Source organism: Cyprinodon tularosa, unplaced genomic scaffold (assembly GCF_016077235.1).
Source record: "Cyprinodon tularosa strain WSP-4 unplaced genomic scaffold, ASM1607723v1 ctg920, whole genome shotgun sequence".
NCBI classification, from domain to species: Eukaryota; Metazoa; Chordata; class Actinopteri; order Cyprinodontiformes; family Cyprinodontidae; genus Cyprinodon; species Cyprinodon tularosa.
This window is the reverse complement of record NW_024039697.1, coordinates 6,030-27,288: the sequence shown is the minus strand read 5'-3', so window position 1 is coordinate 27,288 and position 21,259 is coordinate 6,030. Positions and strand designations below refer to the sequence as shown.

Below are 21,259 nucleotides of genomic sequence, written 5' to 3'. Positions count from 1 at the left end.
ATGTTACAGGAAACTAAGTATTACACAGCTATGGGTTACTAATAATGTGGCCGGATACCAGTATTGGACGGGCCCCCAATCCAGCAGTAAAATTGTTCTATCGCTATCAATACTAACAAATAGGCACCAATACCATGTTGAGAGCCAAATGTTCATTCAACTATTGTCACCCATTCCAGGTAGGCAATACAAAGTTCTACTGGATTCAATTTGTTTTAGTCTTTTTCCTGCTTCACAAAGGTAGGCAGCAGCTTGACAAAGCCATGATGGCAATTATTTTACATCCAAGTAGTATGCCGTTCTTTATATATACATGCACACATCAATTTAAAACTGTTGGTATTGGTATTGGCCAATAGTGCACAGCCAGGTATCGGGTATCGGTATTGAGACCAAAAAAAATGCCATTGGCGCAAGAGTAGCTGCTAATAAACAAAAAAATAAAATGATAAGGATAAGGTGAATATAATAATTTAACATTTTTTTCATGTGATATACAATTTTAAATCAAAAAAGAATTTAGAATTAGGTTAAATTATGATATGAGAATATATATATAAAAAGCCAAACTGTTTTCCTAATTAGATTTTGTGACCATAATATGAATAAAACCAATACTTAGTACATAAGCTAGAAAAGGGTGAGATAATTCAAGTTATAATATGCTAACAATGTTTGCTTTAACTCTTAATGATAAGGTGCTAGGATTAATATTATACAATGAATTTGGTGTATAAAAAGTTTTACAAAAGTGATAATTTAGACAAAAATTTTAGAGACCTGTTGATGCATTTTTTTGTTTATAACAAGATTATTCTCCATTACAGAGTAGTTAATAATGTGGGAGCAAATGAGCAGAAATGTTACTCCACTGTTTGTTTCTTATTACTGTAACCCAGGTTGAGCTCTGTGCTGGGTCATCCTCTGCTGGCTTGGTTTCCGAAAATATAGAAGAGAGGGAATTAAATTAAACTCTAATTTGATGCAGGTCAATAGGCTTTCTATAAAGAAAAAACAGTTTTTAGTTGGATGACCATGACAATTGTCTACTTTAACACGAAACACTCGAGTTTTGATATAAACTTATATAACAAGGCCAATTGTCAGTCACATATTGTAAATAACTGCTATTTGGATTTTAATGTAGCGATAGGTTGCAGCCAGCGGAGCGAACCGCATCACACTGTAGCTTGACTGATCTTCGAACGCCTCCGCCGCGGTAGTTAGATCCTTTTCCTTCGCGGTTTTAAAGAAAATGCATCTCCTCTCAGAGGAAATTGTGATCTTGTGAAAACCTACACCTGTATTATACAGTCGCTATCAGACCATAAATGTACGTACACAAACGTAGGGAGATATAGAAAAGGGGACAGCGAAACGGTGGAAGGTGGTGTGGTTAGTAAAGGCCCAGCAGCCCCATTCATCCTGCTGCAGCTGACGTTTCATATTGAGGCACATAGCATTTAGATCAAATTTAATCTCAGAAATGCCTGGGATGATGGATAAAAGCTCAGATTATTTGGGGAAGGGACGGTCAAATGGGACTAAAAGTCCGTCCAGTGCCTCTAACGGACATTTTTCTGACGAGAGCGGCAGCGACGACGAACACGGTGAGTGATAGCCTCGAACACTGTCCGCTCTTTGGTAACTGAACTCTCTCAGAATTAGTCGGTATATCGGTTACAGTGTGGATTTTATTTTATTCTGTTTTGCAGATATTGGAATGCGGGTTGGAACTGATTATCAAGCTAACATTCCAGAATTTGAGCCCGGTGAGATTTGAACTGCTTTGGCCGAGTGATAACGAGTGATAGCCTCGGCCCATGTCCAGGGAACGCATTAATGAAAGCCTACTGCACATTTCACCCAGTGCTCTAATACAACTGACTGATCACAATAAAGACGAACGCAATGACTGAGGCTACCGTTGCCTCTCCGCTCAAATCTATGCTTATGATGGTTATAACTACACAAATATGTTTGTAGTAACTTTGTTATAGACAAAGTCATTATCATCGATAAAACCACATTTGATACTAATGATGTCCTATTGTTGAGAGAAAATCCTCTCTCTTTAAAACTATAAAGCTGAAATCTGTGTAGTGATGGATTGGTGATATATTTCTGCATTAAATCTTTAAATATAAATGTAAATTTAGGTATATTTATTTTCTTCTCGTAGTTTTTTAATTGTAACCAAAATAGCTTTACGTTATCGCTGACGTTTTATCTGATTTGTAACAATATATAATATTCTTAAAGTTAGATTTTTTTTTCCTGGGAAGAAAGGGTATTCCCTCACTTTAAGATGAGAAATAAAAGAAAGATGGGCCTTGCTGTTATGAATGCCTGAGCTGTATAGATGTAGATTTCAGTGTTTCTGTTTCCCCAAATGGTGTTAAATGAATATGTAACTGAAGTATAAAATCTGTTTCTGAGCCATGAATGATCACAAGTACTTAATGGAGCAGCTGCCATGAAAGTTTTTTAATTGTTCTTTTGTGTTTTTTCCACATTCAGATTCTGTCAAGTATACGGAAAAAGACAGTGGGGGAATGTTGGTATGGTCTCCATATCACTTCATTATTGATTCTAAATGTAAGTGATGCAACCGATGATGCTCCTGAGGCACGAAACTAGGCGAGACTAACAGTATGCCTTTACATTCACAGTGGACGAATATATTTCTATTGCCAAGGAGAAACATGGCTACAATGTGGAGCAGGTGTGTTTTTTTCTTTCTTCTTTCATCTGATAAAGTGTTTTCTATTCAATTCAATTGAATTCAGTTTATTTATATAGCGTCAAATTCACAACACATGTCATCTTAAGGCACTTTACAGTTCAACCAGATCATACAGTCAAATTGATACAAAGTTTTCTATCTAAGGAAAACCAGTTGATTGCATTGACTCGTTGACTCAAATACAATCCCTCACACTAAGCATGCTTGTAGCGACAGTGGAGAGGAAAAACTCACTTTTTAACAGGAAGAAACCTCCAGCAGAACCAGGCTCAGTGTGAGCGGCCATCTGCTGAGGCCGACTGGGGTTCAAGGAGACAGAAGCAGAGACAAAAAAAGCAGCTGTAAAAGGCGGCCCCGTCCAGGAAACACACAGCCAGGCAGACGAGCTCCGAGCCAGCTCCCATGTCAGAGGACGAAGAGAGCACATCCAGCCAGTCACGGTCAGAGAAACAGGACCACACTGGAAAACAGCCCGATCTTCTCTGCAATGGAAGTTGAAAGACATGGTTTGAGGGGTTTGCTTTTTTACTTATAGCAAATCTGAAGAACTGCCTAAACTTTACGTAGTCGAGGATTGAGTCTAAATATTCCGGGCTGACAAGTAAATTTATTCTAAAACAGTTTCTTTTTGAATTTTTTTTATATAGCAAACAGTCTCTGTAAATCCTATCCAATCCAAGTCTGCTTTGGTAGATCCATTATGTAAGCTGGATAAATACAACAAGCCATTTTGTACTTTTTTATTTTTCTTACAGCAAAATACAAACTCTGGTTCTTTTTGTTGAGCAGGTACATTTTAAACATTTGAAATTAGATATTGTTCATCTTTTGTTTAATGAGGCAAAGAATCAAAGATGGAGCAGAAGCTGAGCACAGAGAGACGGAGGTCTACTTGGTGGCATGGTGTGGAAACAATCCTCTGATCCTGGATGTCAACAGAACAAGGAGATGATTGGAGGTTTAAGAATAATCAGGAACAAGTTGAATCCTGTTAAAATCTTGGGAGAAGAAGTGGAGGAGGAATAGAAATACTCTGGTGTTCACCTGGACAACAAACTAGACTAGAGACACAACTGTGAAGCCATCTACAAGAAGAGACAGAGCAGATTGTACTTTTTAACGGGGGTAAATGGCTCTGCCAAAAATCAATAAGGAAATTATTTTTATTAAGCAATATTGTAACTGGGATTATGGTTGGATTTTCCTTTGCACCAAAAACACTAATAACAAAGATGTAACCAGATCTCAGAACAAAATGATCCAGTAATTTGAGGCAGACAAAGTAGTTAGATTTCTCAGAATGTTTGATTAACAACAGAATCGGCAGGAACCTCTGCAGGTGGAGACAGCAGGTTTGTGACCATGTCTTTCTGGAAGTGGATGATCACAAACGAGGGAGTCACCTGGTCTTATAGTTCAGTCTGAGTCCAGAGGAGGAGGATTGTTGTTGTCTGATGGCGGTTGGGAAGAAGTTGCAGAATCTGCTTGTCCTGCATTGAATGCTGCGAAGCCTCTTCCCAGAGGGCAGCAGGGAGAACAGTCCATGATGGGGGGGTGAGGGGTCAATGATGATGTCACGGGCTCTGGACATGCAGTGCTGGGATGAAATATCTTTAATAGAGGGAAGAGGAGCCCCCATGATCCTCTCTGCTGTTCTCACCTTCTTCCAGTCTGAGGCGCTGCAGCCTCCACACCACACAGTGAGACAGCTGCTCAAGAACGCTCTCTATGGTGCTTCTGGAGAAGGTGGGGAGGATGGGTGGAGGCAGGTGGGCTCTCCTCAACCTCCTCAGGAGGTCCAAGCGCTTCTGTGCCTTTTTGATCAATGAGGTGGTGTTTCCAGTCCAGTGAAGGTTGTCTGTGATGTGCACCCCCAGGAATTTGGTGCTGCTGACCACCTCTACAGCTGAGCTGTTGATGAGCAGTGGAGCGCGAATAGGACGGTTCTTCCTGAAGTCCACCATGATCTCCTTCATCTTCTCCACGTTCAGGATCAGGCTGTTATCTCTGCTCCACCAGCTGCTCCACCTCCTCTCTGTAGTCCAGGTCGTTGTTTTCTCTGATGAGGCCCACCACCGTGGTGTCGTCTGCAAACTTCACCATGTGATTGGTGGTGAACCTGGGGACGCAGTCATGTGTCATCAGGGTGAACAGCAGGGGGCTCAGGACGCAGCCCTGAGGGGAGGGGCTTAGACTGATGACATCAGAGGTGTTCTGTCCGACCCAGGCTGACTGAGGTCTGTTGGTGAGGAAGTCTAGCAGCCAATAGCAGAGGGGTGTATTGAAGCCCAGCTGTTCCAGTTTACCCATCAGATGCTGTGGGATGATGGTGTTGAAAGCTGAACTGAAGTCCAGGAACAGCATCCGCACCTGGGTGTTCTTCTCCTCCAGGTGTGCCAGGCTCAGGTGGAGAGCAGCAGAGATGGCGTACTCGGTGGAGCGGTTCCATCAGTTGGCGGCAGACTGGAGACGATATGTTCTTTAACCAGCCTTTTGAAGCACGTCCTCATGACCTGAGGCTTCTTTGGGACTGGAATAATGGTGGCAGACTTGAAGCATGGTGGTACTATGGATTGATCCAACGAGGTGTTAAAAATGTCTGTGAGGACACCAGCCAGCTGATCTGCACATTCTTTATATACCCGCCCAGGTATGTTATGAGGCCCTTCCTTGGGTTGACTAAACCAGGAAAAAAGACAGTGTGATTGACTGTAAGGAGAGCAGAGACAGGGCACTCTGAATTTACCTAACCTGCTAATCAGATTAGCTCTGGGGAGAATGTTAATAAGGTGACTGAAACAGAGGTTGAGTAAACTCTCTTTGTAAACTCGGTTTTCCTGATATCAGGTTTAAAAAATCATACCGTAGTTTTCCTTAGCAGATGACACTGAGCCTGGTTCTGCTTGAGGGTTCTACCTGTTCAAAATTAGTTTTCCTCTCAACTGACGCTACATGCATGCTCAGAGCGAGGTATTGCAAGTCAATTAATCTTTGATATCAACTGGTTTTCCTTAGATAAAAATATTTTAGAGAATATGATTGTGTTACCTGTATGAATAAATTGAGTATTGCAACTTTTCTGAGTGTGAGTCTCTCCAGGTTGAAATAATAAATCACAATAAAATAATAACGATAATAATCAACAAGATAGCTTTATGCTTTTTAACCTGCCTGGCTAGATTTAAACTCATACTTTTGGCCTGTGTCGTCATCAATTTAAATTTTTACATAAAATAATCTTAAAAATAGTTTATATGAGTTTTATGGTTATCTCCAATGTAATTCTCTGCATTATGTAAAAGCAGTGCCAACAGGTAGACAATAGGTTCCAGTCTTGTTGCTGTGTTTGTTAATGACAGTAGGATGTGAAGGTCAAACTTTGCTGCAGGTTTTTACTGGGAACATGCTGCCGATCTGCTAACACTACCATGTATATGTTTGTGAATTTTATTTAGGCTCTTGGTATGCTGTTCTGGCACAAACACAACATAGAGAAGTCCTTGGCTGACCTGCCCAATTTCACCCCTTTCCCAGACGAGTGGACCATTGAGGACAAGGTCCTGTTTGAACAGGCATTTAGCTTCCATGGCAAGAGCTTCCATCGCATCCAGCAGATGGTAAACACCTAACTTTTTTGTTTTTGTTTTGTATTTGTGCATTCCTGAGGTGTTTGTGTTTACATCTCAGGTTCAATATAACCCAACCACTCGGCCCTGAGTGGTTTTGATGTCACATTAAGTCCCCCACCGAATAGCAATCTTGTTTCTAAACAAAGCCCAAAATGTTGAACTTTTTTTAGTATCAGGTGATCCTGAAGAAAACAACCATCAACTCAACTGAAAGCCAACAGCACTCTAAAAGCGCCTAAAACTAATATTGTGTCAATAAATGAGAATTCATAATTTTCATTTATTACCTTGTTTTCATCTTCTGGCATTCCAAAACATGCTCTATCCTGGCATACCTGGGCTCACTTGCTTTACAACACTCCCCAAAAAAGGAATATCTAGTAACCACAAAAAATAAAAAATCACATCGCAATAATCCCCCAAAGCCCATTTTTCCCCCCCACGGAAACGTAAAAATATAAGGATAAAAACAAAATTATTCACCAATAAGCTTGCTCCCAAAATACAGCGTCAAATCCCTTTCCAGTATCCTCAAGGAAACACAAGCAGTGCCGTCCTCTGTAGTCTTTGTGTAGCCGAAACTCCAAACATTAGTGACTGATCAAACTTTGATTGTCATAGAAACTTTGATAGCTAATGAAATAAACTTTGCAATGACATATAGGAGGTGCAGTAGATAGATAGATAACTGAATTCTCTGCAGGAGAGCAACACAGGTTAGTGACCATGATAATCTGACTGTGGATGATTATCCATGTGAGTCACTAACCTGGTTCAGTCCATGCCCAGAGAACGAGTTAAAATCCAGCCAGTGGGCTTCCTACAAGATGCAGCGGGCATCAACCAGAGTGTCTCAGATGCTGCAACCCCTGAGAACATAAGGCAGTCCAAAGCCAGGACAGACAAATATATCAGAACAGGAACAGGCAGGATCAGAGGTCCAGGAGTCCTAAGACAGTTGAGGCAAACCATTCAGAGAGAACAAGAATAATCAGGCTCTGATGACCGGATTCAAACACTTTAAATAGAGGCAGGAGCAGGTGGATCAGATGAGCTGTGATTAGAAAATGTCCTAGGATAATAAATTGCCCTAGGAGTGCATATTTTTTTTACTCTTACTCCACCCTTTCACTTACTTACAGGGTCTGAGCAGCAGCAGCACAGGAGGGCCAAATGAACAGGCAGAGCAGGAGGGGGAGGGGAATGACATCACAAACACTAGTTGACAGGCCAGAAACATAACAGACAGAATATTATTTTTGAAGCTGCTGGCGCCTGTCCTGCAAACAGGAAGCCTGGGTTCATTTCCCAGCTGGGGGGAATGAGCTGCCAGTGTGGGTCTCTTGCAAAGACGCCTTACGCTAATGCCTGCTTTGGGGAGTGGCGGCCTGGTCAATCCTGAGGTTCTGAGTTCAAGCCCGTCCCCTATGGACGGCCACTCTGGGTCACTGACCCTTAACTCCACACTGCTCCCCGGGCGCCACACAATGGTAGCCCTCTGCTCCCCAAGGGGATGGTTTAAATGCAGAGAATACATTTTGTTGCTCTGTACTTGTGAAAAAATAGCATTAAAAAAAAACTTCTTTTGTGCAAATCTTACAGAATATTTTCATTTAATTGAAGGTTTTTTTATACTGTTGAAAGAATTCTGAAGTATTTTGTCTGGAGTGTTTCATTTTTTAAATTAAACTAAAATAAAATCGTAGCCTCCTCTCTGGGTCCACATCATCCGATCAGAGAAGCTGATCTGGGAGCTGGCAGGGAGACAGACACAGCACTGCTGATGCAGGGCACTAGGATCTCTCCTCTAAAACTGTTTATTAACGCCTAAATTAACTTAGAATGTAGAAACCTACCGGCAAAATATGTTCGCTTTTGTTATCCTGGTGCCTCCACATTGGATTACGTATGTGGAAAACGCTAACGTCTACTTCCAGCCACCACCAACAGTAGGAGAACCCCCCAAGAGGCGACCGGGCCTGATGCAGCTGCTGCTGGGGATTCCCACTGACAGCGCACCGCCGGTATGTGGGGGTCTGAGCGGCTCCCACAGAAATAATATTTGTAGGCAGGATGGTAATCTGGATGAACTGACTGCAGGTGGACTTTCTCACTTCAAAATAGATTCAAACTTTTTACCCACGGATCACAGCAAATACGCTCTCTGCAGCAGAAGCATCAGACACACTTTATGGACGTCTGATCTTAATGTGAACAATCATCAGAACTGAAGCAGCAGAAGCTTTTCTGATGCTTCAAATCATGTTATATCAGTCTCAGTCTAGGTTAAATTCTCATTTGTTACTCAACAGAAGGGTTTTTCTTGGCATTACATGTTGAATCTTTTTATCTTTCATTCAGTTACCAGACAAATCTATCTCCAGTCTTGTCAAGTACTATTATTCCTGGAAGAAGACACGCTCCAGAACAAGCCTTATGGATCGTCAGGCCCGTAAACTGGCTAACAGAAGCAATCAGGATGACAGGTACAACTCTCAAATCATTTCTTGATAGAGCTGATCATTTTATTTTTAAGTGAAAATAAGTTGTAAATTGATCAACAATTCTTTTTCATCTAAAATTGCACTGTTCCTCTTTGATTAGCTTGATAACAATAACCCCCACTGCTAAACATTTCCAGGTTCCATCTAAGAAACAGAAATCTGATCTTACTATAGAAAAAAACATTTTCCATAGTCTAAAATAAAACGTTTTTTGGACACTTAGCTAAATTACTATTTAACCATAAAATAACTTTTTTGTTGTCATATTTTGTTTTTATTTATTTTTTGCTCTCTCACTGTATAAATAGATGTATTTTAGTACTCTCCACATGTAACATGCATTTTATTTGACAATTTACAGCTTATATATTTAAATCCTGTTTTTATGTTTAAAACTGCATGTTTGGCTCCCTCCTGGTTAAAAAAGGGTTAGCACAGTAGGCAGTGGTGGTTCTTTTAAGGACTGACAATAAATGACATTATTTTCTTTTGTCCCAATTTTGTAATTCAAATTTTGGCACAGATTAGGGTCATGGGCTCATTAGTCTCAGTTGAGACTCCCAGACCTCCCTCTTCTCTTGGAATAGCTTCAGAGCCAACGGAGAGACATTGTCCCCCCATGGTGTCCCGTTCCGTCTCTTAGACCTCCCTCCAGTGGCATGTGACTGAAATTGTCGGAGGTATTAGGGCCATCTGGAATGGATGTCCTGGCCATGTCAGCTGACTCCTGTTGATGTGGCTCTACTCTAAGCCTCTCTCTGTCATGGTCTTGGCGTTGATGGTTGGCTTTTTTAATTGCTGATGTTCACCTGTCTCATTGGCCTAGTGGCTGATTAACAAGGATGGTTTCCACCTGGTTCCTCAACTATTTATGTTGTTTGCCTGCCTTCCATTAGTGCCAGATTATTTCAGCTGTTGTGAGTGTAACTCTAGCGTTCAGAAGAGTTTGTCTGTTATTCTGATCCTGACCTGTTTTCTGCTTTGGATATTCGTGTTTTTGCCTCGCCCTTGTCTGCTCTGTCTGCTTTGTTTTTTTTTATTGTTTTTCCTGGATTCTGCTGGTTATCGATCTTGGAGTGCTTCACTGACCTCGGCTTGGATTCCCCTCACGGACGCTGTTGCTCCCTTAGCGTCAGCTGGCGTTCAGTTCATCATTGTTCGGCATTCTGGTAGCGGCCCTGGTTGCAAACTGTGGATAACCTCTCTCCCAGATTCCTCCGTTTCCTGTGGGATCAAATTGTACTTTGAATCAGAGAATCCAGTGTTCCGCCCCGCTGACACCAGGCCGATGCTCTTCACCTTAGCTGAGAAATGAAGCCTGTTGAAAATCATCCTGGTCTGTCTGAATATTGGGTTCTAGTTTCTGCGCTTATTACACTCTCGGATGACCAAACACCTTAGCTCACCCTATCTCTGAGGGACTGCCCTGTGGAGAGACCTCATTTAAACCGCTTGTATCAGAAATCTCCTTCTTTCAGTCACAATCTAGATTTCATGACCACAGATGAAGGTAGGAACATAGATTGACTGATGCAGCGTCCGCATTATAGCCACATAGATCCAAACAATGACAAACTATTTATGAGAGTATGTTGAACCTAGCCTTCCAAAATAAGGCTCCTTCCTTTTCGACAGCTACATTTTGACAGCTACAGAGCCTTGCCAAAATTTTCAGCCCCCTTAAACCTTTTGCCACATTTCAGGCTTCACACATAAAGATATAAAATTGTAAGATTTTTCAACAACAAGTGGGACACAATCATGAAGTGGAACATTATTTTTGGAAATTTACAACCTTTTTAACAAATAAAAAACTGGAAATTGGGTGTGCAAAATTATTCAGCCCCCTTAAATTTATTAGTAATTTGTTATGCCACTTTTTTTTACTGCGACTACAACTGCACGTCACTCAGGGTACTGTATGTCTCCATCAGTTTTAGACCAACATTTTCACCAATTCTTCCTGCATACAGCTGGAGCTTAAGCTTGCCCTTAAGTTGGGTTTACTTAAGATCAACCATGTTAAGGTCAGAGATAGAAAATATTACTTACTCATTGGCTGCACAGTTCACAGCACTCTTGCTTTGCAGCAATAATGTCCTGGGTTTAATCCGTTCCATGCAGGGTCTCCCCATGCATACATGGGTTTTCTCCGGGTACTCTTAGTCTCCTCCCACAGTCCAAATGCTTGACTGTTGGGTTAATTGGGTTCTCAGGATTTTCCTTGTGTGTGTACCTAGTGGTTTTATGTTTCTGTGCCTCTGTGTAAAATTCCCTAGCGAAAAAAAAAGAGAAAAGTGCATCTTTTGAAAATAAGAGAAATTTGGCTGTAAAGTTAAATTGAGTGTGTTTGTTTGTTCAATCACCCCTTCTTTGTTAGTAAAATCAACTTACATTTCATTGAGTGAAATTTACAAATAATTTCGATTTCTAAGTACTCCAAAATATTTTCAGTATAAACTATATTTACAGACACTGAAGGTCTTAAATGCAAAATAACAATATATATCTTGCAAAGATCTGGTTTAACTTTTAAAAAAAGGAATATTTCAGAGCTTAATCTCTAATTGATCACTAAATTACTTTAGTGAATAATTTAGACAACAGTAATTTTATTTTGATAATGAATCATGATTAATTCAATAAAATATTTTAGTGCTCATGTACCTTGTTTGACTAACTTTATAGTTAATTTAGAAAGCTTGTTCTTTACTTATTTGCCATGGTGTTGCTCTTTTAAAAGTTGTATGTCTTTGTCCTTATTGTTGAAACAGTGAGGAGGAGATGGAGGGGGCAAATCACACTGAAGCAAATGATAGCGACTATGATCCAAACAAAGATACCAAGAAAGAGGTGAGCCCAAAGGTTTTAGCTCTGGAAAATTATAAATATCATTCTTTTTTATATTTGTGTTTGTATTTACATGCAAAATTATAAATAAGTGTATCCAGAAATTATTCAAATCTTTGCACATTTTCCACATTTCAGACATAAAATCTGGAGAGTGGTGATAAAGGTTAGAATGAGGGTTCTGGAGATATGTTTCTCTGAAATATTTCTTACTATACTATACTAATGCTCCAATTATGTTAGAAGACAGTACACTGCAAAAACGATCTACAAAAAAGTCAGAATTTCTTAAATTATGTGTATTTACCATTAATCTGAGTAGGTAAATAAGATGATCTGCCAATTGAATTAGTATTTTTACTCTTAAAAAAGATAATTAGATACAGCAGTTCAATTGTTTTTTATTCTTATTTTAAATGTAAATAATCTTTTTGACTTATTTAGATTTGAATTTTTTTGCAGTGTATCGATTCAATAAAAAAAAAAAAAATAGAATGTATGGTAAATATTTATTGCATTATCAGGGATAGAAGTAAAAATGATCAGATTTACGCTAGTACTATAAAAAACTAACTGACCTGTATTGTTATTTTACTCTTTCCAAAGCCTCAAACTATATTATCCTAAGTTCAAGTTCAAGTTTATGTCTACAGCAAAATTTACAAGAATCCACAGAATGCCAAGGATACTGAATAACTAACACGCATGACTCCGGATGCCAAAACATCTAAAAAAAAAAATTAACAACAGCAGAGAAAATAATCACAAACAAAAAAGTGAGTAAAAGGAAAGGCATAAATAAAAAATAAAAAAACAAGGTATATGTAAGAACTCAAGGCAGGATGGAAGAAAGAGGCCATAAAGCTAAGAACATAGATAAAAATAGATTGTAAAAAGTTGAAATGAATATAAAAACTAGGAATAAATAGACAACAAACACTCTAAAAGCCTGAGTAAACATAAAGGTCTTCAGTGCTAACTCGAAGGTAGCAACAGAGTTGGCATATCTAATACACTGCAAAACTAATCTAGAAATAAGCCAACATTTCTTAAATTAATTAAAAGTATTTACCCTTAATTTGAGTAGGTAATAAGATGATCTGCCAATAGAATTAGATTTTTTTACTCTTAGAATTGGATAATTATATGACATGCACTTGAAATAAAACAATGCAATTGTGTGTTTTTTTTTAAATTAAAATTGTCTTGTTCCATTGGCACAGTAATTACTCTTACCTTCTTAATTCATGAACAAATGCACTTTTTTAAAAATAAATTACTTGTCTAGATTTTGACTTTTTCAAGTGGGATCTTATTCCTTAGGCGGGGGCAGCAACTGAAAAGGCTCTCCCATCCCTTGAAGTGCATTTAGCCCTTAGGATCACAAAGAGGAAGATCTTTGCGTCCTGGGTGGAGCGAGATGGGCCAGGCGCGTTAAGTAACGTGTGTCCCGATGTTTCTGCTGCTCCTGTGTTCAATGGCAGAGAGCGGCTTTGCTATATTTGCTGTGATCAGTGGGTAAAAAGTAGTTTGAATCTATTTTGAAGTCAGAAAGTCCTCCTGAAAACATTTTGCCTTCTCTGTGGGCCCCCCACATACCGGTGGGGCTCAGTCACTGGGAATCCCCAGCAGCAGCTGCCTCCGGCCACCAGCCTCTTTGGGATTTTCTACTACTTTCCATGGTGGCTGGAAGTAGATGTTGACTTTTTTGGGTATTTGGTACCAACTGCAGTCAACAGAATAAGAAAACTGAACATAGTTTGCTGACATTTTAACTTAATCAATATGGATGCATCAATAACCTTTTCTTTGAATATGAAAAAATCAACTTGCCTTTTATGTAAAGCTAGTAGAGTTTCACCTCATTTATATATTTTTGATTGCTTTATGCTGACACCTCTGTATCAGCAGTGCTGTGTGAGTCTCACTTTCAGCTCCCAGATCAGCTACTCTGGTTAATGTGATATGTTGAGCTGTAAAAATGTAAATATTCCAGCTCCAGCATCTTGTGAAGGGGTAGCACGCCTCAGATGCTCATGAGGTGCTACTCAGATGCTTTAAGATGCGCTACTCCGCATTGCAGGACCTTTTAATACACCTTGATGCACATCAACCATTGACTTTGCATGTAAACCTTCTGCTTCTGCTGCTCAAATCCTGTTCGGTGTGAATGTATCATAAGTGCTTTATATACTAGCCTCATTATCTTAAACCTGATCCTAAAACCTACCAGCGTTAGGATTAGATTGAAGCTCAGTCAGGATTGGGGTGATGTGCTCATGCCTGCCTCCACCATTTAGCTTACAGCAACATTTTGAGCTATTAGGAGCTGATGTAGGCACTGTATCGTATCACATTTATATCAAAACCTCAGAGAGCAAAATAAAAATACTGGCAGGTGTATTAAACTACTTTCACATATGAGTTCATCAACCATCACACTAAAAAATCCCACACTCACCGGGAACTGCTTTGATGGAGAAAAATTGCTTCGCGATAGCGCCCGTTCCTCCCATGCACTTTGTGACTCATTTCCCTCAAAGCAGGTGTTTTTTTTTACTTTATAACTGAGTCTCTCTTCCAGTCAGACCCATAGAATTGCAGCTGAATTGCCACATAGTCTGACAAAAAAGACTGATTTCTTTCACACTCAGAGCTACGCAATCCACTTGGCAGAATCGTATCAGTTGTATTCTTATGCAATGACTCTCAGTGAACACTAAATGCCGCAACATCGTATTACAAGATTATCCATCGGATTGGACACAAAATCCAGTTCCGACTCTTTGGGGCTTAAGACTTAGACAAGACTTAGACAAACTTTATTGTCATTTTGTATGCACAGCGTGTATACAAAACTACATTTCGTTTTGTACAGCTTGAGAGTAGTGAAACTTAATCATAAGGGTAATTATTTTACTCAACTAGAACTCTGTGGTCTGTCAGAAACCCAGTTTTGTCTGGTATCTCAATACCCAGCATGGCAACAATCTGAAGATCCAATTTAGGACAGTTCTGGGAAAGACATCCCCGATTGGAATCAGCTCCAGAGCACTTTTAACCTCAGACTGTGGCGAAAACCCTAAGTACACAGCCAAGATCTCAAAGGAGTGGGAACCACTCTGTTAATGCCATGGAGTGGTCAAGCCAGAGTCCAGAGTTGAATCCAGTTCAACATCTGGAGAGATCTAAAAATAACTGAACACATATCTCCTATCCAACCTGATGGAGTTTGGGATGTTTTGCAAAATGCTAAGTTCAATGTATCAGATTTAAAAAGGCTGAGGCTGGAACTGTTGCCAAAGGTGGATCAGCAACGTATTAAATAAAAGCTGTGAATAGTTTGAGAAATATGTTTTATGATTTCTCTCATGTTGGGTCTAAGGAGCTCAACCCAAATGCAGAACACCACGGAGACAGAATAAAAGTTAACAACTGTTTATTGAGAGTAGGCACAATAAAGTTATTTGCACTGATACAGGAACGGGTCCGGGACTGGAATCACAGGGCTCTCTGCAGAGAGGGACAGTTTGATTAGCCAAGTAGCAGAGGAGTCTTGACAGAGCTTGTAATTGATCTGTACCTGATGGTAGTTCAGACTGAGCGTTGGAGAGAGGGAACCAGAAGGGTCCAGAGACTGAGGGTTCAGCAGAGGGTTTAGCAGCGGCAGAGCTTGACTTCAGACTTGAGAGGTTCAGACCTTGAGTTGATCTCCTAGTTCTCTTCTGAGAACTAGCTTGCAGATAAAGACTGTTGATCTTCAGGTTTGGCTTCACAGAGCAGGCAGGCAGGTCTTTGAATGTGAGCTCCTCCAGAGCTCCTGAGTCAATAAGGTCTTCCTAGGAAGGCAGAGAGGACAAAGGCAGGTTAGAATCAGATTGGCTTTCAGAATAGTCAGAGATTCAGGCAACAGGTTTGGCTCAGGCTTGCTAACCATAACTGTTTAACACTCTGGCACTGAAGGGAAGTTCAGCCGCTGCTTATAAAGCTGGTCTCCTGATGAGATGATCAGCCTCAGGTGTGCTTGTGGCTTCAGCTCAGGAGACCCAGGGACGCCCTCAGATCTCCAGATCCCAACAATTTCTTTAACTGTAATAGTTTTCAGTAGTCTAAAGAAATCGCATTGACACAATTGAGGTATTGTGTGTAAAATGTTAAGGAATAGATTTACTTGGAATAAAGTTGAAAATTTACTGAATGTGGAAAAAATGCAGTGTTCTATATATTTTCAACAATGTATAAGTTGTGTCAGCAAAGTAAGGCAATTCCAGGTTGAGGACCTATGTCTTAGACATTTCTTTTTATATATTTATATATATATATAATATATATATTTTTTGGTAATATATTTATATATACTACATATATATATATATATATATATATATATATATATATATATATATATATATATATATATATATACATATTATTTATGTATATATATACATATATATATACATATATATATATATATATATATATATATATATATATATATATATATATATATATATATATATATATATATATATATATATATATATATATATATATATATGTATATATATATATATATATATATATATATATATATATATATATATATATATGCATATGTATATGTGTTGACAAATTACTTCATAAGAAAAAATATAGTTTCACTGTCATGGTTTTCATATTTTTATTTTTATAACAATAAAAATAAAAAAAATGCAACAATTGAGGAAAGCAGAAAAAAAACAAAGGTCAGGGAAATTATCAAAGTAATGGTTACATTACACTGATTACCATTTACACTTTAGGATGGTACTATCTGTCTATCAAGGCACGGGTGGCATAATAAAAAACTGAGCCTGTGTTGGCGTCAGACCTGGACTGAGAAAAATGGTCTTAGAACCTGCTGCCCTTTTAGGGGAGCCCTTAACATCGTACCGCATTCTCTCCAAATGAAGAATCTCAGTAAAATCACTAACCCACATTTTGAACTGAGGAACCTTGTCAGTTTTCCACAATCTTAATATTACTTTTTTAGCTATTACCATCCATACGCCACAGTTGTTTGTATTGCAGTCCTGAGGTACCAAAAAATGTAGTCTGGGGTCTGGAATCAAGGCCCATTTATACACTTCAGAAACACATTTGAAAATGTTGCACCGATATTGGTAGAGCTGGGAGCATGACCAGAACAGATGTGTCAAGGAGTCATCAGCGGACTTACATCTGTCACATTTTGGAGATATTGAGGGGAATATTCTGTTCTATTTTGTTATCGAATTGTGAAGACTGTGAAACACCTTGAACTAAACTGTACATTGATAGAGCTTGACTGAATCCTCCCCGGACCCTCCTTCCAGACCTCAATCCCAATCCGCAGTCTAATTTGCAAATATCTAAAGGGAGAAGTGGTCCCTCAGAAATGCCAATTAAGTAAACTTTTTGTCAATGTACAAATTTTTCAGTGTAGTTAGGCCTTTTAGTCTCCAATTCTTTATTTTATATCAGATAGTGATGATTGTTGTACTTCGTATGTGGCCCACCCAGATAATGTTGCTTACGGGCCTATTGTTGTGTCGTTACGCCATTGAGCAGTGTAATCCCAATCCCCCCATCTCTCTTGGTTTCTGTAAATGATATTCTATGTGCTGTAAAACCCCAGAGAAAAGGCTAAACTAATGAGTCCAGCAATTATAAAAAAAAAAAAAAACCCTTGCTGAAAATATAGGCAGACCCTGAAAAAGATAATAAAATTTAGGCAAGGACACATTTTTAATGGAGTTTATGTGGCCCATCATTTAGAGTGGGAGAATTCTCCATCAATATCTTTCCGAAGATTATCTGCTTTTACTAAAAAGTTAAATTTGAAAATTTGTTTGGGGTCATTCGGCAAAAATAACTTCTTGATATTTCAGTTTTTGTCTTTGATGTTTTTATATGACACACAAAAAAAAAATGAAGAAACTCATTGCTTTCATACAGCCACTTGCCAATCGGCATCCAAAGCTCATCTTAAAAGGCTTCCGATACGCACCTGTCTGCTCCTGTGCATAGGCGGTGGATGCGCTGTGACTTCTTTCAGATGACCCCGTTTCAACCCACCTTCAGCCCCTCCTCCACCATCTGAGCTAAAGCTTCATTAGAGTGTCATTCCACCTCTTACTTTGTTCCCTTTTCATCTTAAAGGGGAACGCTGTTTTTTTTACATTGGGCTCCTTGATTTCACGTTATTACATCATCTTCTACTCACCCATATTAGTTTTATGTGTTTTGGAGCAGTTCTGAATATATTCCATTAGGTTATATTCAAGTAACATTTTCCTGTGGGCAACGACTTGAAGGCACAAACTAAACTGTTCATAGTTTATTCTTTATCGTACGCCAGCATTCATTACATGTAGGCCAATCACTGTCCCCCAGACATCCACGGTTATATTTTTTTATATTTTTATCTTTTAAAAACAAAGCGGCGTGTGTATGACGTCATCCACGCGCGCCGGCTAGATGTCTAGTGCTACTACCACAGAGGATCTCGCTCTCCAAATGGAATTGAATGATCCAGATTACCAAGCTGAATGTATAGAAGGGGTAAAGTTTCCTGTTACGACTCCAGACTGCATGCGCGGATGGTGCTATACTGTTTTTCCTCTCTACTGATGCTCCATGCTTGCTCTTGCTCTTTTTTGCCAAAATCAACAATCTTTTGTTAATACACACATTTAAGAAGCATTTATTAATGGGCACATACTTGAGGAAATGTACAACATTAGGCTTTTGTATGTAATCATTTAAATACATTTCGTCTGTATTGGTAGTTGATTGTCCATTATTTCAATTTATTTATTTGCTAATAGCTCTACTGGCATTTGCTTCCTTCAGAACATGTCCGAGCTGGCTGTTTGCTCCAAGGCAGCTTTAGGGCGACGTGAGCACCAGACCCTGCAGCACCGACATCACCAGCGCTCCCGTTGCCGCCCCCCCAAAGGCATGTACCTTACGCAAGAGGACGTAGTGGCTGTATCCTGTAGTGCTTCTGCTGCTAACACACTCCTTCGTCAGCTGGACATGGAGCTGGTGTCCCTTAAGAGACAGGTAGAAGGCGCTGCAACAAACCTTGTTTTCTCACTGACTCCTCACAAACCCTTTACTGGCTAAAATATCAGCCAGAGGGATAAAAGTCACAACAGTGAAGGAAAAAATAATGGAGAATAAATTGAAATTAAAGGAATTTAAAACAAAAACATCTATAAATCAAAACATGAAAGTCAATAACAGAAAGGATATTCCAAAGTTTAGAACATATCACAGGTAAGGCTCTGTCTCCCTGACAACTAAGCCCAGACCTGGGAACAGACAGCCTTCATTGTAGCGTATACCTCATGGTTCTTTTCAAGCAGAAAGAGAGAGCAGAATACACCAGATACCAAAACACGAGGGAATCAATGTTGAAACGGAAAGTATGTTAAGCAAAAATGTTGAATCTATGCTGAAGGCACAAGCAATTATACAAAAAGCAGTCAGTGACTTGCATCTTGTCTCGTTTTTCTTTCTGCTAGTTTTTGTTTTTGGTTGCCATTTATTTCTAGTTTGTTAAGTTGCCCAAAAAAAAAAAATGGAAGGAGAAATGCATCTTTCACATAGGAGAAAAAAGAGAGACATGGAAACATTGTGATTCCATACAGTAGATTATGAGAAGCATAATTTCAAACCCAACAAGATACTCTGACAAAAACGGATTAATCCCAAAGACAGAAGACCCAAAGCAAAGCTGAGCAGTTTTGTTTATCCTGTTCAGCTTAAACAACGCTGACTAGAAACCAAACGACTACACAAATGCAGGATGCAGCACAGACAGCCAGTAGCTCTTGACAAGATTCCAATGGACACTTCGTCAAGAACAAAGGACACATCCTCCAAAATGTCCAGATCTTGGGCAGATGTTTGAATAGGGGGTGGTAGTACGCCATCTTTGTTTAAATACAGATAACAACAGCTGACAGAACTGACAACCAATCCTGAATTTGAGACAAGACGTCTCTAGAAAAACTGAGCAAATATCTGGTTGCCTCCCATTTAAGCTTGTTTTGACATACATTTTGAATCATCACAAGGTTTTCAGTCATAGCTCATACTATATCAATGTTGATTCAACCATTTACTAAATTTGGATCTACATGTACATGTATGTTGATTTGATAAAATATTTTACTTTCCCAAAGCCACAGTGAATAATACATTACCATATGTGTGAACACAGACTAAAAAAATAAAATAGCATGAATATTGAATTTTATTTAGGAAAATTTTCATAGGTTTAGAGAGCCAGCTATCTGTTCCCTAGCAACAGGTATGCGTGACATAGCAACAAATATTGATTATGATAGCAGGTCTATACCATATGCTTTTTGTAGAGATTAAAATAACCAAATAATGCAACTGACAGCACAAGGTTCATGTCTGGGTCTTAAAATGTCTCCATTGAGTTGAGAGATCTCTACAATCTTTGTGTTTCCTTCTTTCAAGAAGGTGGGGGTCTTACTGGCCTCATTATAAATGAACCATTCACCGGGCAAAGGTGTCCACAATATTAACTGGGAAACTGTCCAAAACAGGTTGTAAACAAGCCAACAACAATCTGATCTCTGATTATACCTACTCCTGAGCAGGTCTGAAAAAGCTGGTGCCTGTACTGAAAAAGCAGTGAAATTGATGGGGTGAAGTGGAGCCATGCAGAGTGGAGCCCCTGAGACACAGTCTAGACTTTTTCCATCTCCTCTCAGCACAGCTGCATTTATATCCAATGGCTTTAGTTAAGGCTAGATAGCAAGACTGCACAGGCAAAATATTGGTGAAGGCAGAATTAGGCAGATCTGTAACAAAGTACAAATACTTAAGTACACTTTTTTAGGTATCTATACTTTTCTGCATTACTTATTTTTGACTTCTTTTCTGACTTCTACTCATTACATTTTCACAAAAGTATCTGTACTTTCTATTCCTTACATTTTTAAAACAAACGTTACTCGTAACTCTTGGCTTCGGTTTAATGCAGAGGTCAGGGATTAGCGGACCGCGGTCCGGATCCAGACCCACCTGCTGGCTAATCCGGACGCAACCTGTTTTAAAACATTTATAAATTACTGCATGTTGTCCGACGACAGTGTCTAAAAGTCACTTGCGCCACTTTTCCTGTTATCCTGAAATCCCACATCCTCCGCTCCTCCCCGCTGCGCTAAGGGGTGTAAATAATAATCATTTTGTATCGATGCATCGATCAACGGCCGATGATCCGATGCATCGACACATCCGCAAGAGTATCTATTCATGATATTTTTTTTCCTCCGGTGTATTTTTATCCATTTGCTCCTGGACGTATTTCTCCCTCCTGTGCTGCGGTGGCGCTAAATCTATTTTGCCCTCCTACCTCGCTTCCTGGTTATACTCTTACAGCAGTGTGATGCAGTGAGCTTGACACAGATATTTTTGATTTATGCTCAATGTGGAAGCATGGTCTGTGCTACACACTGTGGGTC

The 21,259-nt window shown here is 39.3% G+C and overlaps 1 protein-coding gene across 1 annotated transcript; it reads left to right on the top strand.

Moving 5' to 3' along the window:
- The first annotated feature begins 1,211 nt into the window (after window positions 1-1,211).
- On the top strand, window positions 1,212-18,896 carry rcor3 (REST corepressor 3). Its single transcript, XM_038274585.1, has 8 exons — window positions 1,212-1,610; window positions 1,716-1,772; window positions 2,521-2,598; window positions 2,673-2,725; window positions 6,202-6,363; window positions 8,737-8,861; window positions 11,654-11,732; window positions 18,606-18,896. The coding sequence occupies exons 1-8, from the start codon at window positions 1,487-1,489 to the stop codon at window positions 18,879-18,881; spliced, it is 954 nt and encodes a 317-aa protein (XP_038130513.1). The 5' UTR covers window positions 1,212-1,486; the 3' UTR covers window positions 18,882-18,896.
- The last annotated feature ends 2,363 nt before the right edge of the window (window positions 18,897-21,259 follow it).